The following is a 25716-nucleotide window of genomic DNA, read 5'->3' as shown; positions in this document are numbered from 1 at the left end:
ATTATTTCATTGTGATTTTCAGCCAGCACTGTCCCCCTGCTCCAAGGATGAAGCGCAAGGACTACAATTACACTCACAACTGAGAAGCAGCCAGTGCTGGGGTGCAGGAAAGCTCTTCTGACACGCAGCAGCTCATCATGGAAGCTTGTTACCTCCGTCCTCATCATTAGGAGTTACTTCCATAAGCCAAAACCACAAGTTGGCATCAAATGTAAAGTCAGTAGCCACCTGCAGGTGGAAGAGCAGACAGTTGTCTGCCCAGCACGTCACCAAAGGAGCCCTCCCCAGAAGCCACTGCCACCAGAGCAGACTGACAAAGCAAAAAGGATGGGTCAGGCAGTACCTGACCTGCTTGGGAGGGAGGGATTGACAGCTTTCTCAAAGGCCCCTCTGTATTTATTTTCCGTAATTACACTGCACAAGGAGGAGAAGCTCCTTCAGCAAGATGCTCCATTCCCCCCCTGCCATGCAGAGCTCCCAGCACACCCCTCCTCATCCACCTCTGCAAACACAATCCCCCCCACAACTACCACTTATGGAGGTAGCATCTGGCTCAAGCTGGTTTACGAAAGGGCAGATGACAACTAGTATTTACATTCTAGATAATGTCTATAATTTTATTCACACAGATATGTACACAGTTTTTGTGTGTGCACTCGCGTATACACATGGATACTCTCCGCACATGCTGACCTGCTGCAGAACAGCATGGGATTAAACATGTTGCAATTAGATAGCTTACGATGCTCAAACGAAGTATAACTTTGAATTGCAAAACTCATTGCCACCTTACATTTCTAAATGAAATATGAAGAAAAATAACAACTGATTGCCATTTGATCTGCATATTCAGGAACACATGAGTTTGGAAAGACTATATTAGGCATATTCTCATCATCTAAAAGAAAAATAATTATATCCTTTCCCATGGAGTGAATGAAGTTACAGACCATGCAGGTAAAGATGGCTGGCATGAATGCATGCAGCAGATTCTGCGAGGAGTGAGAAAATGCCAAATTCAGGAAGAAACAGAATGGTACCAGTAAAGCATTCAGGGAAGATAGGAATACTTCGAAAACAAGTACTGAAGACAATTTTATTCTGGCTTTAAGAACTCTGGAAACTTAAGTTTTCCTGGAACCTTACTTAAACAAGTTCCTCCTGCCTACAAAAGGTGGAAAAAACCATAAGGAAAATATCTTAAGAGCATTTCAGCTATAGGAATGATAGATTCACAAAGTATTTTAGTTAGAATATACCTAAAAAGTGTAAATAAATAAAGGTACCCAGATGTTCATTGATCAAAATGTAAAATATTCTCTTTGCATTCTACAGAAAATATTTAGTTCTCAGAAGTCTGTTTACATATTAGGTTTTTTAAAAATCTTCATTTTACAGTTTCAGCAAAAAGGAGAATGTTACACAACTTGTTTACAGCACATCTTTATGTCTCACTCATTACCACAATACCTGAACATTTCTGAAATCTGTTACAAGTTTTTTCTCTCCCCAATGAGAACTGTGCATAGTAGAATATCTTGCTTTGGCATGGACTTCCTTGGAGCTTAGTAAAAGGCTGGGAGAGGTGAACTGTTTTAGTATTTTATGCAAACACCCACATCCTTATATATGTTAACATGCACCACTATCAGCTAACACTGCATTAGCAATGGGAGATTTGTGCCTGGCAGATGGCAGCGCGTGCCAGCGGTCTCAGCTCCAAGGCACCGCATGGGGCAGCTCCCAAGGATCTTCTCAATCCAGCACAGACCTGCAACATCTCCAGGGTGTCAGATGCCCGAGTATCCGCTGCCCCTAAAAGGAAGCCCTACGGAGGCCTGAAGTAATGCCTCTTCCCAGATGAGATGTGACAGTACTATTGTGAGTAACAGGAATTTTAAAAGCACTTAAAGTCCAAATAAACTCAAATTGCTGTAGATCAACTAAGAGGTGATACAGCTGTGAATATCAAAACAGTCATTATCACTCAGAATGATTTACTGTGCAAGAGTTTTTCTTAGTGAGGGATTTAAACCCGGTATTAAGAGCAATGAACTAGCCAAAGAGTTGCAAAACTTTTTGCTACAGATGGATAGCCACTTAATTCTAGGTTCACAAGACCACAGTATATCTGAAGGAGATGCTTCCTTCACTAAGCCAAGCATTGGCTTTTTCACATCTCTAAAAAGAGAAGTGAAGGTCACAAACTCCAGTTCTATGCAGCTACCCAGAGCTGCTGAGCACCAGGTAGAACACAGGCTGTGCTGCTGGGTCAGTACAGACTGCAGCAATCACTGCAGCAGTCTACAATCATAGATCTTCATGGCATACCATGCTCAGTTTTACATAATTTTGAACTAGAAGCCTGGAGCTTAATTTGTTTTATGTATTGCTTTTGGCTTTGTGGCAATAAGGAACATACAGATTACTATATAATAATGTCTTATCCGACCATTTTTCCATGCACAGTCTTAGTCCTTTAGTACTGTTCCCCCCCCACTCTTTGCCCCCAAGTTTGGCTTACTGACATTATAAAGAAAGCTAGCAGAGCTGCTCAATGTGTATTTTACCAGGTTGTCATTAGCATGCCCTCGGAGTACTCAGCTGTAATGATTCCCAGATTCTGTGCACTAACGTTCCATTTTTAGATGCACCACTTTCCCCGTAAAGCAACGAGGACAGCTGGACTTGCTACTTGAAGAACCTTAAAATAAAAAGCAGACCCCAAAGTGCTGAAAGGGCAGTGACAATTCTGGAAAGATAGATAATTCCATAAGCTGTGTTATCTTTTAACCCTCCTGTCATTACAAAGGATGGTGAGGTTCAGGCTATTTGAACTAGCAGTAAGTTGTTACTGCTCTTTCTAGACCTGCTGCTGGGGAGAAATAGAACCTATAAAATGTCATGTTGAATAGAATTCAACAGCTATATTTCTAATATTCTTTTTTCTAACTCCCTGTGCTTTCCTCCAACTGACTTTTCTTCTGCAAATTATCTTGCAAGCTATACTGCGTATGAAATAGCCCATACTTATTCCAAGTAGAAAGCCAGGTGTGCAAAAACCCATCTGTGAAAAAAAGGCAGAGAACGCATACATTACTGACTAATTATTAAGTGCTTGCAATTAAATCTTTATAGAAGCAGGGCTGAAAATCTGACTCTATAAATCTGTCCTGTTAATGCAAGGGATGGGCTATACTTCACATTTATAGTCAAAGATAGAGAGGGTTCTGAGGGGTGGCTGAAGAAAATTCCTTTGAACAGTGCAACCGATATCTTCCATATCCATCAAAGTAATAAAATCAGTGACAATCCAAAATATCCCTGAGGTGGCAAGAGAGCAAGCAGAAAATTTTCTTTTGATCTAAGCCAAGGTATGGAATCAATATTACAACATTTTTTAAAAAGAGACAGCAAGTAACTACACATCAAGGGGTTCTAACTACTGTGGAAGAAGTTCGCTTGACTTTCTACTATAAAGGTAGAACTGCTTCTGCATACTGACAGTAAATATAAGCTTCTAGACACCCTTCACACTGCACTTCCTCAGATAGTGACAATATACACCTCAAATAAGATACACATATTGTAATAACTCTAGCAGTCTAAAATTATGTCAAATATTTGTATTTTCTGAACAGGTATCAGTATTTTCTAAGCTCTAAGCTCTAGCCATTCAGGGCACCAGTGATAACATTTATGTGAAAATACCAATACCAATGGACTGGTAGCAACAGGAAATGAAGTTGGAGAACAGCAGAATGAGGAGTAAATTCAGTGCCTTTGCAATTTTTCTAGATACAGCTATCTCAGAACTAGCACCTACAGCCATGCTGTTAACCTCTCCTCATCTTCTGGTTTCCAGAATTCAAACCTGCTTCAAAGCACCTCAACAATACCAAAACAAAGAGAATACACACTTTAGATATTTACCTCTTTAACAAACAGATTTTCTGCTTTTCGTTCTGCATCTTCAGGTACAGAAGGATACAGCGTCCTGATTTCCAGTGAAATTGTGTCTGTCTGACAATAAAAAAAAAAAGAAAAACAAATTAGCCAGAATAATGAAACAACAGTTTTGTCTCAAGGCAAAAAAAACAGGATTATTACTGCTAGTATTTCTCAGTTTTTCATGCAGCCAATACACATGCACAGGAACAACTGCAACTCAACTCCCTCCATCATATGCTTCTAATACTATCAGCTAAAGCATTAAGTATGAGCAAAAGTACCATTCAACCAGATTTCTGGGAATGAGCTTGTTCTAAGCAAACTTGCTTCAGTCTCTGAAATTTCTTATAGAAAAGGTCATAAATGGATAACATCCTAATTCTTCCTTACATCCCTTCCCCAAGACTATACTCCAGCTGTCACTGCATTATGTGCATCCTCCACTTCCCTTCTGCACCTCTTGCATTTTCAGCAAAGAGATGTGGAAACAGAACTAAAAGCTTTGATTCTTCTGGTAGGAGAAAAGAGGAATGTCCTCACAACAAGTTACAAAAGGACTGCTGCAGGACAGGCTGGTGGGAAAGTGAGTGGAACCCTGAAACAGCCTTTCACAGTTGGGCACTTCCACCTGCAAGGTGGACTTAGCAGAGCAGGTTCCACGTGGTGCGTCCAGCAGTCCCCTTTCAGATTACTGGACATGGCACCAATGAAGCTTTTTTTTTTTTCTGGAAGAACAGCTCCTGGCTGAGCTGGTTTGTCAGGATTGACAGGAAACCACAAAGAGAAGTGGGTCTCCAGAAGATCCCCACAACAGGCTATCATCCCCAGTTTGCGCCAGGCCAGCAAGAGGCCAGACTCACCAGCAGTGCTCACCGCATGGCCAAGGCTCTCCGTGCAGAGCTCTGGCAAGTCAGCAAAAAAACCCACAAGAGGAGGTCTGGGGGTACTTTGAGATAATCCTTAGGTTAATTCAATCCTCTGTCCCTGGAGGTGTTTAAGGCCAGGTTGGATGGGGACCTGGGCAGCCTGATCTGGTGCCTGATTTAGCAGTTGGCAACCCTACCCACAGCAGGGGATGGGAACTAGGTAGTCTTTGAGGTCCCTTCCAACCCAAGCCATTCTGTGATTCTATGAGATCAGGCCCACTCATTTTCTCTGCAGAAAGCAAACAACCACCACCACATACCAGCAGACCAGACTGCTCTCAGTCAGAATGGAATAACTCAACTGAAGATAACCAAGGACTGATACCAAGACGAACGTAATCTCACACCTCATTGCCTGTTTCCTTACAGAATGGCACAAGATTTCCAGAGGAAGGCCCACAGCATCTCACCGGCTCAGTACAACAAACCACTATTTTCTACAACGATGAAACAGCCTGCAGCATCCATGGCTGATAAACCAAGAGGATCTGTTTCATATCCTCAGTCTCAGCCTAAAAAGTGACCTTTTTTCTCCACAAATCAAAGCACTCAGGCTGTATGCGACAATCAGTTGGCTATTACTGACTGCATTTTTCTTTAAAGCCTATGTAGAACACACTGGTTCCCCCTATGGCTTTTCATACAAGCAATTCTACAAGAAAGGCATGCACCATACAGGCAGATGCAAACTTCATAGGAGTGCTGACTTTCTCCCATTTCACCTGGATAGTTCAGGATACAGTGTGGTTAAAACACTTTGGCTCCAACAAATAATGGCGGTCCCTCATAAACACAGGTTCCAGGGCTCTCCTCTTTTATATTACCAAAGCCTACATGCAGTGAAGATTTACACAATTATTTAGTCTATACATAAAAGAAACAACAGATAGAGAAATATGGATTTTCAGTCCACATTTAGTAATAGTGAAAATGACTGAATCCTTGGTTGCTTAGGGACTTCCCAGCAATACTCACAGTCTCTAGAAAATGTTTCATTAATTATTTCACACATACGTGACATTTTAAGTCCCTTTTCTTAAGCAATCCTGAGAGGATGCCATCCCTGAGCACAGCTGAAAACCCCCAGACATCGCACCACAGTAGCTCTTCATCAGGCTGGGGCCCATCCGCCAGCAACTGAAGCCACAAAACATGTAGGTTGCCCTTCCATGAGGTCACTGCTGCCAGAGACCAAATTTCCAGATGCAAGACAGAGTGGGGGCACAGGAAGGACAGGGGTGATGCACTCTGCACCTCGCACTCACCCTGTCCAGATGGCGACTTAGCTGCAGAGACCAACAGCCTCTCCTGCTTGACTACAATAAAATTTATTTGCCCTACATACTGTGCAAAATATGTTTTTGAGTATTTCGTTAAAATGTACGCTGATATATACATTTTATAACTAATTTAACACTTCTTGTCAACAGATAGCAACATACTGACCAGGGCAGCTAAACATTTTCCCAGTGGGGTTGTTGTGCCTCCCTTCCCTCACAGAGTTTATGTGAGAAGCAACAAGTCTGTGGCAGAACAAGAAACGGAACTCCAACCCACTGCTGCACACGCAGTGCTCACCCCCGCTCTTCTCCTCAACAAGACTGCGCTTGAAAGAAAAAAAAAAACAGAGCCATGTAAAACTGAGAAACTGGGTAACACAGAGCAGGTGGCATTTGTGGGCTTTGCCAAAGAATATCATAGGTTTATTTACACAGAACTGGGACATGACAAATCTTGTGTATTGTTATATTTAACCTTGCTTTAAAAACTACAAAGCACTTCCCTTCTGAGAATTAGTTATGATCAACCACTTCGCTGCGCAAGTCTGGCCACAAAAACGCTTCCTGTTCAGAGCTCATTACTTCCAAACCTGAATGGCCTTTAAGGTAGATCTGCCACAGCATTTGTTCAACCAGAACTTTTTTACTTCAAAAAACAGCTGAAGTCCAATATCAGAATACATGGTGAAAAATCGCAGGCTGTCAACTGACAGAATTCAGCATGTCACTGTGTTTTGATGCAAGCTAGTTTTCTCTTCAGGCACTTGTAGCAGCTGTGTGTTCAAATCAAAGGCTAAAAGGGTGTCTTGTGGACTGTGCATGCAGAGACCCTGCGAACTGAATAGCGCAGATATTAATCTAAAACCTGACATTCTACAAAGACTTCTGGATATCCATTTTATATAAATACCCTACATTCAACAGTGATTTCAGGCATTCAGCCAGCATCTCATTTGCATGAGCTGATGGCCCCGGGTGTCTGATTAGTTATAAGGTGCAATTTAATTAACAGCCCCTTCACTACATTCACTGAAGACTATTTCTACAGTGAAAGCCACAGGCTAATATTGCCCCCTTATCAATGACTGATACGGAATAATGTTTTCAGACATTGGCTACTTCCCACTGACATGGCAAGCGTAGGACTTGAAAACAGAGTTTAAACTCCATTCGCCATTTCAAACATTCTCACTCTGACTCTATACTATATACTCTATACTCTATACTCTGACTCTTAATCAGAAAGCATGTGGCCAATGGTTAAATTTTTAGACAGCGGCGTCAAAAAAGATTACATTTACTTCCGGAAAAGGCAGCCCTTCTAAGAGAGCTAACCACACACAGGCAGAAACATTCATGTGTGTTAATGCTGAGATGAAAGTGAGTCTAAGCAGCTTGAGAGATTGAATCTAGGTAAAAAGGTTTACTTAACTTTTGTGAAAACGCTATTCAGTTAGTCCATCAGATTACAAAGCAAGGCCAAGGTGGGACTCTATGAGCTGCTGCTGGCCCTAACCTTGCCACGGAGTGGTGAGTGCAGGGGCACAGGGACAGGAAAGCAAGCACAACGTGTATTTAAGGGACGGCTTCAACATGTCCCATTGCTCATAGGACCACACTCAGTGTGAGGGGCCACGCTCCCATGGCGTTTGCTTTGCTGGCTGCTTTAGCTCTCTCTTTTTGAATAGCTTAAGTACATCCTTCTCAGCCTAGCTGCCCCTCACCTTTCTGCTACTCCCAGCTGATGTGAACTCACATGTGAAAGATCTCACATCTTGTTAGTCATGAGTAATGGACCAAACTTCAGTTTTTCTCTGACGATGAGATACTGCCTACCACATGGGAAAGTGCTGAATGCCATGTGCTATTGAAAACAGCCTGGTAATCCACCACAGTAACTCTTCTGATGTCAGAAACAATACCAAGGTTTACAGGGCTATTTCCAAGGAGGCTCTCGCTCCCTCATTTAGAGCTACTCCTACAGCACACGTTCACCATTTCACACCAAGAGGCAGACTTCAACATGATTCTTTACTATATTAAATCAAAGTACCTATTAAATACCTTTAATTGCCTTTTCATTATAATTAACATATATTAATCAACATAAAGCTAGTGTGTATTTATTCATTAAACCTCAACACAATCATGGTGTTAGTGTGATGCCGAGCCTGTTGTCATTAAGGGAGGGCACCAATGATTCCATATAAGACGCGAGATCCTGGAGAGATCTAAGAAGAGACTGCTGCAGGTTCAGTGAATTTCAGAAGGATGGTGACATGAAGAAGGAATGAAAAAGTACTTAGGAAAGGAAATAGCAAGCATTTTCCTCAGATACATGAAGGCGCTTAGGAGCACAAGTACAAATGTATGTTAACAGAGCCATACAGGACAAAAAGACAAAATGTTAAAGGTGAGAAGGAGACAGATCTGAATGAAGTTGTCACACTTCTTTCACGGTCTCCTATCCAGTAAACACATAAGAGGAAAGTGAGAAACTGGAATGTCAGACAATGGTCCAGTTGCAAAGGGAGAATGCAGCCAGGTCTGGGAGAACAGACAGTGAAATGAGCAGTGTAACCCAGATAAGAGGAGAGTGCAAATCTACTAGCATAACTATGCACTTTTTATGAGCACAAGGACATAAACTCCCACTTACTACCAAGTACAACCCAAGCTCACATTCATGTGACAAGGAACTCCTATGCAGCTGTGCCGATCCTTCCCCCACATAGTTGCCGCATTGCTGGAAATGCACAGTTTTGAAGTAGAAATTTCCACTGGCCATTGTTTCCCAGCACAGCAACAGAGGGACCATGTGTTCAAGGGATTCAGGAGCAGATAATAGTGAAGTAAACCTGTGTACTTTTTTTCAAAGGCAAATTCACCTTTAGGCAGGCAGGAGGAGAGTTGGCAAGCGAGGATCAATTTTTTTTTTTTTTTAAAGAATTATTAGGCACAACCACAAAAAAGGAGGCATCTTTTTCCTAGCTGGAGTTAAATCACAGAATGCATCTTTGTAACACATAAGCCTTGCATTCCTCTGTTGAAATGCAGGGAAATGAAAGAATACCAGGTTCAGATTAATAGCAACAATTCTTTACTGACTTATGGCAAGATGCTAGAAATGACCTAAAAAGGTCTTGTGAGAAATTGTGTCTTCTCTCAGAATTGCTTTCAAAGAGAGAAAGGAATTCGGAGATCAAAGAGAAGATCAGACAGTACCGCAACTACGCAGATAGTTGGTCCATATATGATACATGCAGCGGATACTGCAGAGCTGGAAATGGCCAATCATCATTAAAAATAGGATTTTCTTTTATGCTTACTTCCTTACCTAGCACATTTGGTTAGCTTTCACTCTGTTTTGCCCATAGTGTGCTAACACAGGCCCAGTGTGGGGCTGCATCATCCCTGAGCCACAAAGTCTGAAGCAATTCTAATGGTTATTGTTTAACAGTAACACCCACAATTTCCCGATGCATTATCACATTAAATAACAATCAGAGCCAGCCTGAGCACCTCCTAATTCAGTCAGACCTGGATCTCTTTCTACTCAAATGGCTGACCCAGACTGCTGTGCACAGGTGATATTTCAGCAGGAAGAAGCAGGGCTATAAATAGATGCTCTGCAGCCCTGCCTGGTGACATAAGCTCTTGCTACTGCTGTTGACTTCAACAGAAGATAACAAAAAAAAAAAGAGACAGTTTTATTGCAAGGCTACAGACTGCACATGTCACTGCCTCTGCTCTTTTGTGAGTACAGGTCATCTCTTGTATATGCAAGCACTTCACTATGAGGTATAATTGCAAAACAATACAGGGAAAACAAAATAGAAGCAGCTACTAATGTCAGGCTGCAACAGCTAAAAATGAAATGAAAATAAGGATACGAAAATATGGTTTGACAGGCAGAGGTCTTGAGCAGTAGGACACGATTCTCCTTTTGTTGAGAAGAATCAGCTTCTTTTGCTCCACTGACTTGGGCTCAGTTATTCTAAACCCAGGGGCTCAAGGGCCTTGTGGCAGCACACAGTAAGTCTAGTCAGCTTTATAATGCTAATTTTCAATTTCATAAATTCACAAATGTGTAAAATGGATAAAGGAATTAACAGTGATGGCAAAATGTATTCTGTTTAGTTCCTCCTCAATCCCACGAGCACATTAACTCAGTTAATGCCACCAAGGAAATAGAGCCATTTAGTAAAACAAAGCAGTCTATTAGATTAACCCAGCCCCACAGGACAGAGGCAGTTCCGTGAGCTGATGGGAAAGGCTCTCACACAGCAGTTACAGTTGGTCACAGATTGAAATGTATTTCCATTAGAGAATGCCTATTCATCAAAATCTAAAACTTTCACAGAGATTGGCTGATTTTGAAGAAGTTGCTGTAAGGTGCAGGCAGTCTGCCAGCTTACTTGCCTGGCAGCATGCCTCCCAAACCACCTTGCAGGCAGCCCTTGTCTTCCCAAGCTGCCCCAGACTTTCAGATTCTTGAATTCTTTGCAGCTCACCAGGCCCAACACTGGGAAACCACAGATGAGGTTGGGCAGCCCCATGGCAGTGGGCTCCAGTACCCACAGCCTGTCAGCACCTCACCACAGGAGCTGCCTTGGCACTAGAGTCTACATCCCCAGCACTCAAGGACAGCTTGCCAGGTCTCCATCCACAATTGAGAAAGCTCCAAAACTAAACAAAATCAAGTCTGTTTGGATGTACTCTTCTTGGGCAAACTAATGTTGGTAAATGGCACAGCTTGGACATACGTTACAGCTACCATCTAAAAAGTCTGACAGAGTAGAAAGCCAAGAGCCATGCTGGCCAAATACATCAAATATAATACGATCAGATAGACTATAAGTAAGTTAGGGAAGTGTAATTATGTTAGATTATAATAGCGGGGAGAAATTCCAATACAAGCTAAACTACCACTGTGTTGAGTGAACCAACAAGTACGTGTTATGGAATAACCTGTGTTCTGAGTTCCTGAAATATATTCTGGAAAACCAAGGCTTTGTGCTGTACCTATTACAGAACTATAACTTCATTCATTTATGAATGTCAGAGGAAAAAAAGAAGTGAATTTGGTGGGAGAGGAGTAAGGAAATTAAGAAAAGTCTTAGAGAGCCCTGGGGACACTTCTGTCTCTGTCTGTAGCAGCGAGGATAAAATAAATGAATAAACTTGAGAGAAAACACCACACATTTGCTTTGTACTTACTGAAAAGTCATCATCGGGAAACAATATCAGATCTTTAAACAGGCTATCTCCAATATTCTTCTCAATCTCTGTGATAACAGCTTCGTAATCCAAAGGCTCCAAGAGTTTTGGTTTTTCCTGCTGTAGGAAAAAAAAAAAAAAAGAGATCAGGTAATATCTTCACACTCAAATTCTGCTTTCCTTCCCCACCCCCCTCCATAAAATAAGATCTTCATTTTTACTTTTTTACATGTAAATATGAATGACTTCTCCCCCCACCTCCTGCCCACTTCCTAGCTTGCTGCAACAGAACTGATTAAGAGAAGTGGAAGGGAGGAATCTGGGCCAGCTGTGATGGTTATTCTCAACCTGCTAATTCAAAGGCAATTTGTCAGCTCATTACGTAGACTAAACTGACTACATTAACTTGTCTATGTATATTTACAGAGAATGAGAGAGTTTCTGAGAATGACAGACAGATAGAGGGATGGGAACAATTTGAACTGAATACAGATACTATTTTGAGCTAACATGTTGTAGAATAAATAACCTACTCTACCACCACTTGATTCCATTACTGTGAGCTAATTTCTTCATCCTCCTGCACAGTACCAACCCCTTGAACTGTTGATAGCTTGTGCCACCACACTGTTTTACTTGGTAATAATCCAAAGTTACTCTCTTGGACTAAACTGCCTGGCATTCATTCCCATGATTTCTCTTGTCAGAACCTAGTTTAGTTTAATTACAATAGTACAATTATTGGCGAAGACAGCTCCAGTTCCCACAGGAACAGCAAAACAAGTGTAAATTCACATGGTCTTGAAATACAACACAGAAACAGAAAAAGGGAAGCCAATCTGACATGCAAAAATACGTTAACCAGATGTATTAGGGTTAACAACATTTGCTTAATTCAAAGATTCTGCAGCATCAGAAAGAGTAAATGAGAAAGAGCAAGAGAAGTGGTAAAAGGGATGGCAAATAGGTAAGAGAGAGAACAGAGGATCCCAGAGGAAAGCAAATGCAGAAACAGTTCTACAGAACACTTTTTCTGCCTGACACAACGATGGTCATCAAATAAGCTGTATTTTACCTGCTGTTCTTGCACTGCTTTGTTCAGAATAAAATAAAATTTCCCCTCCCTCTTAGCCTAGACCAAAACCATGGCATATCAGAAAAGAAAGCTTCCACATCTCCATAAAGCCAATTTCTCCAATGGACAATCTGATGACTGTACACCATATACTGTTATGTAAATCGTATACATGTGGTCCATTATACATGTGATGGTCCAAAGGTATCAGTCAGCTACCTCTTTTAGCTTTGTTCTTGAGTTCCTGTTTTTTCAGTAATTATAGTCATCTCAAGATTTCTCCCTACCCATGTGTACGCTGTTTATGTACATTAAGTTCAAATCCTCCTTCGGTATCAAACGGATCCATGAAAAGTTTTATTAGGCGTTATCAATATAGCCACGTAAAATAGATTGAAACAGTGGGACTCACGCTCCTAGGAAGCTGTTCAACTGCTGACCAGCTTGTGAATGACCAAGGGCCTCCAACCAGGCTGCCCAGGCCAGTCCCTGCTCAGAGCAGGGCAAGTGGAATCAGGCTGCTCAGGAACTTGACCGGACGAGCCTTGAAAATCTCCAAGGACAGAGATGTAATTTAAAAAGCTGGAGCTGTTCCTTCAACTGTTCCTGTCTATTAACTCTCTTTTCAGTCTATTAACTGCTTAAGTCACGTTTGTCAGCTTAAAAGTTAATGAACTTCTAATAGTTAGTAGTACTTAGCATTTGTAGGCCAAAGGCAATATCTACTGATGTTGAGACATTAAAGGCTTATAAAAGATATGAAAGATCCACACAAGAGTAATAAATAGAACTTTTTGGAGAGCTCTGTCCCAAGGAAACTGGCTCACGAACATTGCTTTAGGATGCGTGCGCGTGTGTGCATGCGTGCGTGTGTGTGTGTGTGTGAGAGAGAGAGAGAGAGCGCGCGCGCAAAGAGAAACAATATTTGGCCTGCCTTAAATATGGTGTAACTACCAACCCCAGGAAGCCATTATAAGAGCCAGGTATATGAGAAAAAGCAAAGAGTGATTCCATCACATTGATATAATGCTAGATTCCCTCCTAGATGAACCTGGCGGCAAGGAAGGATGGTTCTGTCAGATTTATGAAAGGGACAATGAATTAGAAATGAAACTTGGGACTGTTTTAAAGGGAAAAAGCCAAAAACACCTTATCTAAAGAAAGGACACTATAAAACAAAAGGCCCCAAAGAGAAAAAACAACTTGAAAATTTAATTTACATTCTGTGACAGGACTGTACACCAGGGATTGATGTTCAGGTAAGAAGAAGCAACCTAACAGAATGCTTGAGACTTCACATCACCCCAGCCACGTCACCTCAGACTGCCACAAGACAGAAGTGGGCCCTGGGCAGTAAGAGCTGACACGTTAATTTTCAGTCCTGCTCAAGAGACTTTCACATTGAAGTACAAGCAGTACTCTTTAGCACGGTGTTCCAGTGTGCCATCTACCTAGAGCAGTTCCCCACAGGAACACAACAGGCTCATCCAATCATTGCACCACACATGGGTCTCTCTTGCTTCCTTTCAAGTTAAGTCACCGCAGTACACTTTAGCCACAAGTTTTAGACTCTCCTCCATTAAATCTAACTATATCTGTACCTGTTAAATATTGCAAAAGAGACCTAAAATCCCAAGGAGTTAAACATGAAGAGAAAACACCACTGACAAATGCTGAGTGCACCACTAATGATGCCCAGGTCTGAAAACTAAAAAGTTCACTCTATTTACATTTGGAAGAAAGCAAATTTGTAGTAGTTACTGTTATCTTCAGTAGGAAGCCTTAGAGCAACCACTTGCAAGGAAATCCAAAGTAAAATGAAGAAACTCCTGTACTAACATTTTTGAGATACAAGTGTTTCATGAAGGCATGTTTACTGTGTAGTGGTTTCACTAAAACACAAACATTTTCCTGCAGAAAGTTCACAACATTAACTACGCTGAGAACCCTCCATTCTAAAGCCAGATACCACAGTACTAATGGTTTTGTAGCAATTGCACGTTTTAGTAAGCCAGGCATGCCACTGTAACCATGAATGTCCACCCTCCAAAAGCAGAGATACGATAAAACAATAGTAATCTGGGTCTTGTGCTCTTGAGAAACTTCATCAACAGTACCTTTCAAAAATCTTTTAAAAACACATACAGTAAGTAAGTGATATAAGTAGCTACCTTCCTGCTAAAGTTATAGATTAAGAAAGAGCTGGGAAATCCCACCAATTTTTGGACTCTCTTCAAATATGGTGGGGTTTCCCATAAAAATGCACAGAGCTTGCAGATTCTTTACACAGATGGGAACTACCTTATTTGCTTGGGCTGGGAGAAAGAAGAGGTATTTCTTCTTCCCTCGGGAAACCCCTGCAAGGCTGGGGTGGGTACTGCTACATCTCCTGCAGACCCAGTGACGCAGCCAGTGAGACACAGGTGGAGGCAGTGCAAGCCATGCTGCCTTGGTCTCTCTTTTCTCCTCAGAAACACGCAGCACTCAGAAAGCCACCCCAATAGATGTCTGAAACTCTCCAGGGCAAAATGTCTCCTCAACAGTTGCAGGGTCATCTGTGCGAGGCAAGAATGAAACTCGAGAAAACCCTGAAGCAGAGAAACAGAGCGTATAAGCATCACTGTTCCCACAGTACTAGTTCTCTTGCTCTCAGTGCTGCAAAGCACACAAGCTGCTATAAACATTTTAACAGAAGTTAACAGAGAGGTCCTATGAGAAAGATTACACATCCAGACTGCAACTAAACGTAAGTAGATGTGACATTATCCAAATTAGTTCAAAACTTTTCAGCGAAGCACTTCAGCATTTATGACAATGCTGATGCAGCAACAAATGTCATTATTCCTTCTATGACTTTATAGCAAAATCCTGCATAGAGGACAACAGTGTATTATTTCTAGTCTCATAAATCAGAGATACAAGTAATAACCCAATCTGTTCAATACACTGACTGTGGGGATAACTTAGTCCATCCACCACTGACACCAAGCACGATAACATAATAAACATGAGACCTCTACTTAGAAGTTCCTACTCATTGAAATATCAGGAATCCTACATGTTCCTACAGATCCTAACACTAAGCACCGTGCACACCCCCTGTCCTTTGCAGTGCCCATCCTTTGGCTTTGGCAGAGCTGGGCAGTACAGCTCTCAATGTTGCACTTGTGACAGGAAGCAGCAGCTGTTCCAGTCAGCAGTTGCTCTGGAAGACATGGAATGACTGTTCAGTTTGCTTGTCACAGGCAGACTAAAGTGGTGATGTTGGAATTAGCAGATTTCTCCCTGCAAGTACTAGCAGAGATTTGTAAATGAGTAGGGCTGATTTAAAGCTTTAATAACCAGAGTGCTGCCTATTCTCAATTTAACTTGTCTGCTCTTTTTGGAAACAGACCAACCAAGCAATCTGTGTGCCAAGATCAAATTATGCTGGCTTGGATTTTTATAGTGCTTTTTATATTCTCTATCTCAAGCGAGTAATGAATTATTTTTTGTTGTACTGAAATGGCAGTAACTACACGTAGCAAAAGGCACGCTCCAACTCCTCACCTGCTCCAACAGCCACAACAGAACCATTTCCTTTACACACCAACAGTGCTGTTGAGCATACCTCTGCACATTGTTAAGCCAGCTTCTCTAATCCTTTGGAATGGTCAACTCTAACAAGCACCAAGTAGTCACCACTTCACTTTGTATGAGTGGAGCAGCCCAGAACTTCACCAGTGATGTGTCATTTGATCAGCACTGTTTAAATCCACCTTCTCAAATGAGACCCACACCATAATCTTCTGATCCAGATACAACTGAATTATTTTCTCAATGATCCAATATATGCACATATTATTTTTACAGAAACAGATCTGGCACATGGCTTGCTTCCAGCTGCAAAGACGTTATGTGCAGATGCTAGTACACACTTTTTCATCATAATTATAGGATAAAATGACTTAAATAACATCCTCCTGAAGTCATATTTCTGTTAACACTCATTAAAGGAGGAAATGATGCAATTGAGACTAGCAGTCTATGGATAGTCATCCCAAGCACTTCCCCATTCTAAAAATAAACCACACCAAATGCTAAGATTTTTCTAATGCTTTAAGATTTGGTGTCTGCTTCCCAGACACCAAATCCTGGGTGTATCTAGAGGTTCTAAATTTATTACAGATGTTTAAATAAATTTCTTCTATTAAAGTACTCACAAAAGAAATAAGCAAATGAAAGACATAGCTAAAGAAAAAATAAAGAATTTGAGCTGATAGGCTCTGGTTACCTGAACAAATATACCTTCATGACAGGAAGATCCACTGTGTGTTCTTAAAAAATTCAGAAGAATTGTGATGGCAAGATTGGCGAAGGTCAGGCAGGACTGATTTTGTATTTCACCCAAGTTACGGCTTGTCTAAAATCACAATTATTTGACTATACCTTTGGGATACTGAAAAGGACAGGCTTACAAGATGAAGGGACATGTACTGAAATAACAGCACCATTTTTTTTTAATAGGCTTCTCAATGGTATTGTTAACCAAGCCCAATCCTACTAAAATCCAGAGTAGTAAACTAACTTCTGAAATGGCATCAACGTAAACTGGTTCTCAGGCTCTTGTTCTTCCCTTTCTGTCCCCAGTTATATACCATATCTGGCATTGAACACAACTTTAAATTTTTATGTAGCTGATATATATGCAGTTAATTTTATTTCATCAGGGTGAGCCAATTTAAATTAAATATTTCTTGGCCGAGCTGTTAGAACCAGAGCTAAAGAAGAGCCAGGACTCCATGACTTTCAGAGGAGGTGCAGATTATGGGCTGGATTTAACCCTGTCATCAGACTTGCTGACAATGCAGGCTGCACAGAAGCTCTGATGAATGTGAGCCACAAATGCCTGAATATTCAAAGAGCTGCAGCTGAGGCTAGATGACCATCCATGTTTTATGGAGTCACCAGAAACTGCTTTTTGTAGGAACAATGTATGTGCCAACTTGCCATTGGGAGTACAGTGTGACTTACAGGTGATGCACTGTGCATGCATTCCCCACTGGATAGGAGTCTCAGTGCCTGCTCAGCTGCAGGAACAGGCAGGTCCCACCAGCTCCACATGCTCTCACCCCACAGACCTGCCCTCGCTCTGCTCCCAGCTCACTCCACACCTTGCTATGGAGTTGTTAAACCCTTGCAGAAAACAAGTACTGCATTTCAAGCACAGCAGAAGAAATTCAGGGTATGCAAAAGGTAAGCAGGGAGATGCCAGGGAAGCATAGACAGAACTAAGAGATGGACGGTCCCTCCTTTTATAGCAGATCTCACAATTTTTACGGTTGCTTGGCCCAGTATGCAACTACTTGCAGTCAGCAAATTCTCTGGTCATGTTACAAAGGCTACAGCTGGCTCAGTATGTGATCCACAGTCAACAAATTTGTTAACATCAGTTCTACAAAGACAAATTTAAGTGACAACTGCTCCCTTCTACTCTCCAAGAAGTTCACTTGTCAGGTCCAAAATGTTTGATTTGTAATGTCTTTCATTAAAACTTGGAGAACTGTACTTGGAAGGAATCCAGTCACCATTCACAGCTGCCCAGCTAACTGATATACTCTTCAGTGGCAGCGGTGAGGCTGACAAGCCAGTAAATTTAATTAAAAGGGATTGCCAGTTCCCACACAATTCTGCTACAGAATAAACTGCAAAGAAATACAAAGATCCCCCCCCCCCCCCCCAAGATTCTTAGCATTTCAGAAGTTAGTTTCCAAAATGCTATCGTATCCATTAGCTTAAGGAACACAAAAGCAGGGAAACCTATAGAAGATCCTGATAAGAAGAAAGTGAAAAGTAGTTCTCTTTCATTGACTTCTCTTTATTCTAAGAAAATTCAGATTGACATCAATCAGGGATTTGCCTCAGTCTGACTTATCCTGTACAAATACAGCTTTGGATGGGATAATTGCTTACCCTGGAAATTATCATCACTTTATGGACCAAAATTTATAAGGTTTTACTGTGCCTATTTTCCAGCTATAAAAGTTACAGTAAGAGAAAGCAGAGTGCATTTGCAAAATGGAAATTTTCCCCACCGAGAGCTAACCCCGACCACGACTGCTCTGACTGCTGTGGCCAGCTGCAGCCTCAGTGGCACACACATGTAACTGCTCTGTCAGGCTGACCGGCGAGCCCTGCAGCGGAGGCAACCCAAACCGCGGGGACTCGCTCTCAGACATGCCAGTGACCAACTTCTTGCAACGCCTGTTACTTCTCAAATTACAATTCATCACTGCTTTCATAATGAACTCTGAGAGCACCAGGCCTACTAGAGCTACCACACGAATGGTTAAAACCTGGAAGCCACACAGCACTGTTAGTGCAGTGAAGCATCCATGGGGTGGCTGAGATGCTTCATGCCATGTTCCACTTACTCATAAGCATTTCCTGAATTCTGTTTTTCAGCCGTGAGAGCTTGCTTGCTACAGTAATCTCTGAATCTACGCAATACACGCATGTGCATCTTCAATGATTAGTATTGTAAAGGTTAAATAAAGCCACCAGTATAGTCTGTAAAATATTTAGGGTCACAAGAAGGAAGCCGACTTGCCTCCTGTCCTTGCACAGTAGCTGAAAACCCTTTGTAGGAAGGGGAGTATTGCTACCGTACCACTAACAACACAGCCTCTAAATTAACTGCTTCATTTCTTAAAAATGTCAAAAATAACCATTTCTAAATAGTACGTACTTCTAAAGCCTAGACCAAATATTTGTCCGCAGGTCACTTCAGGGGAAAAACAAGAAACTCATATAAAACACCTTAAAGTTGTTTTTAAATTTAATTTATGCAGCCCTCTAACTTGGCACCACTCAGCCACTTCATTCCCCTTACCTGACCTTAGCCAGAAAAACAGCACAGCTAGAGCAGCAAATGGTTTTCCTTAAAGCTGACCTACTCTTTAAGAAAGTCAAAAGTGCCAAGTGGGTTCGATGCTGTACAAGGAGCTTGGGAAGGTGGGACGGGAGCTGGGGGAGCGCGGTGGACCCTCCAGGAGCCAGAGTGCATGGAACGGGGAAAGAGACGTGAGTTGTCCTGCCTGGGCAGCACAAAAGGGATGCTGCTCTGTAAACAGCATTTGCCAGTCATGTTTGCTTTTTCTAGTATGATCTCAGTTGAGCAGACTCATGATTGCAAAAAGGAACATGAATGAAACCATCCGGCAGCCTGTATACAGTGGGTTTGACCAAAGCTTCTAATCTTCCAGTGCAGTTTATGTAAACAATACTGCACATGTGCTGAGAAAGACTCTCAAACACTGTAGTCCACAGAAAATCTACATGGAAAAAAGATGCTCCCAATTTTTGCACTTAAGTGCCAATCAGATGACCCTCATAGTAAATGAGGAAAACCAGCTCTGACAGCCACAGCACATTCACAGGGATAAGAGCACTGGTTACAGTAACAAAGTCACAATAAACCAGTTCCTTCCTTTAGCCCAAACTGGACAAGCAAGGGAGATGCAGTGATCCACATGAGGTTGTCTGTGTACAGGTTCAGGGGAATTTCAGAAAGGAAGATGCAAGCAATGATGCTGCAAGGTTACCATCCACCAGCTGCACCTGGCACAATCCTGATGCTAGAGCAGCTGTGTAATCTGCAGAACACAGTGCACAGCACTGATCTGCCTTTCAAAACCATTTTAATTTACTTCAAAAGCAAAGGTTTCTTTTTAGTTGACTTCTTAAGTGTATATAAGACTTTTTGTTGCTTTGTTTTGCAGCGAATATTTAGAACCCAAAAGAAAGCTCTAATGTCTGATCATTAGACCATGCTCTGACACTAAAGGCTTTGGTCACTACTGTAAAACGCATGATGAAATTGCAAGCTGGTGCACAGTGGTCAACTACATTGACCATTTTCACTTAAATACTAAAATTTAGATCAGTGAAGTCCCAGACTTGGAGATTGAGCAATCAACATTTTTGAAATGGGCTCAACGACTTCAGAAATCTCTCAGTCAAAAAAACAAATCTTAAAAATGTTTGAATTAGCTCTTAAATAAACTTTTCAAAGATAACATTTGATTTCTAGAGTGAACGTTGCAATAAGACAACATCCTATTTGACAGACCTCATATATGCTGTCCTGCTTCATTATAGTTAGTAAATATCTCCCTTTGTCTAGCTACACTACAGTTATTTATTCTCTTCAGGAGTTACAGATATTTTTCATGCTACCTATCTGCCCAAATAATCATGTTTGTATTTCCACTGAGGATTCATCATAAAACTAGTATCATTCATGCACAATCACCATAAACTCAGCTCTCCCAATGACATCAACCACCCTCCCAATCAATTAGTTATCAAGTTACTCACATGCACAGTGTAAATGAGAACATAATCTGGTCAACCACACTGAGCTCCATCAGCAATCTACAATCAATTAACACTAATCAGATTATAATTTGTCTTACAAAAGAAAATTTCCAGCAAATAGTACAAGTCCATCTACAGAAAACACAGGTCTAGCTATGGTGTAGGAAGAAATGCTGTCTTTGAACAAGGACCCCCATCCAGAGGCCAAGGATGTTAACAGCACTGTGAGACCTGCAGCACTGCCAGTACAACTGCTGATGAATACAGGAGAGAGAAGCTCATGGCTTGGTAACAAGAAGTACCCATAGGCCAACAATTTAACATGCTCCAATTATGAAATATTGGGTAGAATGACACGGGTCACAATCCACAAGAGTAAAGCCAAGTGTGCTCATGTTTCCCAGGGGCAAAACATGCTATTGAGAAACCCATCCACAGAATAACATGACATAGTGACCCCATCTCAGTTTATCTTTTGTCTGAAAAGAAATAAAAATGAACAGATTCCCCTGAAAACCCAACTTATATCCCACGTATTATAACTGCCAGACACTCTGCAGAAGTGTAGTGCACTGCCTGCAGGCAGACTACTGATTTATCGCTGCTGTTTGGGCTTTGTTTTATTTCTAACCATGTTTTCCTGCAAGCATTCAACCACTTCCAGGGAGTACTAATCACAGGTTTCAATGCTCTCACCAGCAGCATCAGCCTTCATTCTCAGGGCTCAAGACTATCAAGCACTTTTTTTTTTTTTTTTTTTTTTTTACACTAAACAGGCAGACTGGTAGAGACTAACATGAATGAAAATGCTCATGATTTAACACAATCTATCATGATGAAACCAAGCAATTACCATTATCAAGGGAAAACAGGCCCCCTTAAAAGCTTAGTCCTGGAACTTCCTAAAATATCAAATGCTTTCAGTGTTCACAAAGATAGCTTTTTTTGTTGTTAACTCTCAAGAATGTTATGCTTTTCAGGTGAATAACCCTGATTCTACTGAACTCTAGAGTCAGCTTCAAGGAAATAAGAGTAGACTCAGACACCTCAAAATTGTAAGGTAAGTTTTCAGTGGTAACCACAGAGCTGCAATGTTTTCAGTCCAGAAGATTGAAACACTTAGCTCTTTGGAAAATCCCAAGTTATTTGGGGACTCTCAAAGCTGGGAACTTCTGAAAATCTAGCAGTGTTTGAGAGTTAACTTCAAAACCTCTCTAGCCCTTGGCGTCTCCAACTGTACGACAGCAGGAACTACATTGTAGAATAGCTGCATCTGAAAGATCCACTTCCATAAAATACAAATCCAAAATGGCAGCTGGTCACAAGCAAAACACAAGTACTTTACTACTCGATGAACCACAGGCCATCCTAATCTGTTACTAAATGCTACAACTGCATATATACTTTCCTTCTTAAGAAAGTTAATGAGAATAATCATCTTTGGTGTATTATCACTGATACTTTGTTACGTTAGTGTAAAGAACAGCCTCCAAAAATCCCCCCCCAGTGTGCACAGAGGAACACAATCTATTTTGCTACACAAAACTACAGAAGAAAACTGAACACCTCTTACAAAAAACAGGATCCATTGTCTCCAAATCATTATCAGGGAAACTATTAAACATTTGAAATCTAAAGTGATGTCCCAAGTTAAGAGAATACTCTGAAAAACAGTACTTGCTTAAGTGTTCTCACAGCAAGGCTCTATGTGTTTTACCTAAAACTTTGCGATACTTTCACTTCTAGTTGAGAAAGTTTAGGCACAAAATAGCTAACGTGAGCTGCCTAGTGCCACCCTGTGAGTTTCAGAAAGTGCAGTCCCAGTTCAGTGCCACTCTTTGCCTTGATGGGGCAGAACCTTGCTACAGCTTTCCACCAAGGGCACTGCAGCTTTTCCCATTTGCTCGCTGCAGAAGGACAGTGGCTTTCTCCTGTTCCTGGCCTCCAAAGGCACAAATTGCCTTTATAGCAGATTGCAAAATGTGAAATGACCTGTAATCATGCAGAAGAACTTTCTACTCCAGAGGCACCATTATGGATTTTCACAGAACTGCCAAGCGTTTGTTACCAGGCACAGAGACATCATCACATTACGATCCTGTCAGCATCTGTCTGATCGACAACTCAGAATCATAGAATCATTACATTGGAAAAGACCTCTAAGGTCACCTAGTCCAACAGTCCACCTACAGCCAGTATTGCTCACTAAACCATGTCCCTCAGTACCGCATCTTCATGGTTTCTGAGCACCTCCAGGGATGCTGATTCCACCATCTCCCTGGGCAGCCTGTACCACTGCCCCACCACTCTTTCCAAGAAGAAAAACATGACACTACGTAGTTTCCCTGATGTAAACTCCCTGAACTCTGCATGCTTCAGTCTTAAAAATAAGTAATCATTCTACCACATACCTCATCCTACAGCCTGATGAGATTCAATCATCCTCAAGGATACACACCAAGGAGTAAGTCCTGCTCTCCCCTATTTGTGTTTGACCTGTAATTTCCTAACAATTTCGTAGAAGAGATGGAAGGACGGAGGAATACTCACGGAGCTCAGCCTGTGCATTTCTCCTCGATTCACTCGTTTAATGGTCTTTCTCTTCTTCCGCAGCTCACTGGTCTCCCTTCTGAAAACTCGTCCTCGAAAGCTCATTGTATCAGTAGAAATTCAAGCAGCAAACAAATCACTCTAAAAACTGAGCTCCTGTGACCTCTTTGCTTCAGCAGCTTCAATGTAACAAATGAAAGCTACCAATACTGCTCAATGGGGAAGTAGGGCTAAAACTTACACGCTGTATCCACAGAAACTGAACAGAAAGAAGAAAGCCTGCAATAACTCATTTCTTCCAGTGAATAATGTTCTATTAAGGCAACAGTGTCTCATTAAACCATAAATACACCCTCCCCACACCCCCCCAGCTCTTATGCAAATCAAAATAGGAAGTTGTAGGAAAAAAGCTTGCAACTGAATGTCTGTCTTTGCCTCAAAAACCATTACATCCTTTCTCCTCCCTGATTCGAAAGTCGAAATGGCTGCACTTTTCTTTCATGCGCACGTACATCTCCAACCAAAGAAGCTCCTCATTAAATGGTGATCTGCTGCAGTGCTGGTAAGCAGGCCTTGGCCACAGGCCTGGCAGAGCACGTAGGTGCTGCTCAGGCCCAGGATCAGCCTTGCTTTGTATTAAGGTAACAGTTCCCCTTTCAAAGCAGTGCAAAATACCAGTAAGAGGAAGCACCTTGCAAACTTACGCATCTGCAGACAGCTGCAAAATGGAAAAAATGGGGCAAAGTTTGAAACACACAATACCTGCTGATAGGACAGCTCGCCGTGTTTCTGCCTGGTGGAGCCAGCCCAGAAGCCATCAGTGCAGGCCCCTGAGGGCACAGGGCAGCTCTGTGCCCCCCCGCCCTGCATGGAACAGGGCAGCCCACCCGCTGCTGAGGGGGGGGATGCCTAAGGTCAGCTGCCTGCAGGCTGACAGGGCATAAATGTCTTATACAACCAAACAAATCTCCTCAGTGCCCACACATGTGCACACGCACACACGGCCCCTTCTATTCTCCTTTGTTCAGCGGAAGGCTCAGCCTGCTGGGGTAGCAGAGCTGCATTTCCCTCTGCAAACCATCTTCATGGGATATCCATTAGTCTCGTGTTTAGTTAGTCTGCAAAACCATAACCTTTTTCATACTGGATATTTTGCATATTAAACTATAAGCACCTTTTCATAACTCATTTTTCCCCTCTTTGAGCAAATCATTGGGAATTCCAGTAACTCTTTCAGGCGTTTTTCAGCATTAGTAACATTTGATCTACAGTAACAAACCTCTGCAAAATTTCCACATGGTTGTTCCATAGGCAGGATGCCAGGGGCTCAGTCACACTGAGCACAGCATATATAACCTGAGCTTTACATAAACATATCCATTCCATAATTGCTTTTGTCTTCTACAGTTCAAGTATAATGTGCTAGTTCCATGAATTAAAAAGCTATACCAACAGTATCTTCATCTCTCAGCTTTGTGTTTGAGATCATCAACTCCTTGAAACTGAATTTCACCAGTCACACAGCAGGCTGGTAAAGACAGATTTCACTGCACTCCTACTTAGCAGTGAAAAGCATCCACATCTGGCACTAGAAAACAGAAAAGACAGCAGAAGTCCTTTGCCAAGGTATGCAGACATTTCAAGTGGCTACTAATATAGAACCACAACACTAACCAAGTTGGAATCACCCTTGTTTTCTTTCCAACCACCATGCTATCTTCACTGGGTCCCAAGCGCCTCTCATCTAAAATAGTGAACACAGTTGCCAAGACAAAAGGTCTTTGCCAGAAGTTAAATTTAATGCTGGATCCATCAGCCCTGCTGACTTAACTTTAAGCAGATATCAATTCCTCTCAGAGGCTCCATAGCGTATTGACTCCTTTCTGTAACTCGAGCACGCACAGCAGTCTCCAGCTCTCCTTCCCTCAGCCTCCTGCAGCATTGCCTGCGTGTAGGACAACTGGCACCACTTGGCGAGGGAACCTGGCAAAGACTGTTCCAAACCCAAACCATGCAGCACAGTGCCAGGTTGCCCAAAGGGGAAGATGATTCCCTGCTCAGCCAGCTCCTGCAGCCTGTATAAGACCTGCAAACTACTGCTGCTCAGTTCAGCCCAGGACAAAAACCTTAACTCCGCACTCTGCCAGTGAAAGGCTCTCTCCCATGCTTCCTGCCTCCAGCATTGCTGAGGAGACCTTCTAGGGCACCCTTCCCCCAGTAAGTCACCACTGCTTCCCAAAACTTTCATTACTCCCAAATAATACAAAAGGTGAACCTGGGTTCAAGTTTCCGGTTGGTCCTTATCCAGTTCACTTCACTATTGTTTGCCCAGCAGATTTTCAGGCCTCATGTTATT

The 25716-nt window shown here is 42.0% G+C and overlaps 1 protein-coding gene across 9 annotated transcripts in view; it reads right to left on the bottom strand.

Annotated features, from left to right (window-relative positions):
- Positions 1-25716, bottom strand: part of DOCK10 (dedicator of cytokinesis 10) — a 216482-nt gene that overhangs the window by 82488 nt on the left and 108278 nt on the right. For 6 of the 9 annotated variants that reach the window (XM_021394712.1, XM_021394708.1, XM_021394713.1 and 3 more), the window contains exons 2-3: positions 11378-11497; positions 3934-4023 (exon numbers count right to left, since the gene is read on the bottom strand). In XM_021394712.1, coding sequence (XP_021250387.1) covers positions 3934-4023; positions 11378-11497 — 210 coding nt within the window. Of the gene's footprint in view, positions 1-3933; positions 4024-11377; positions 11498-23360; positions 23732-25716 lie in introns of those variants that run through there. The other 3 variants (XM_021394710.1, XM_021394711.1, XM_021394709.1) reach the window with 3 other exon arrangements.

The sequence above is a fragment of the Numida meleagris genome, chromosome 4 (genome assembly GCF_002078875.1).
Source record: "Numida meleagris isolate 19003 breed g44 Domestic line chromosome 4, NumMel1.0, whole genome shotgun sequence".
Lineage (NCBI taxonomy): Eukaryota > Metazoa > Chordata > Aves > Galliformes > Numididae > Numida > Numida meleagris.
This window is presented reverse-complemented; position numbering and strand designations above follow the sequence as displayed.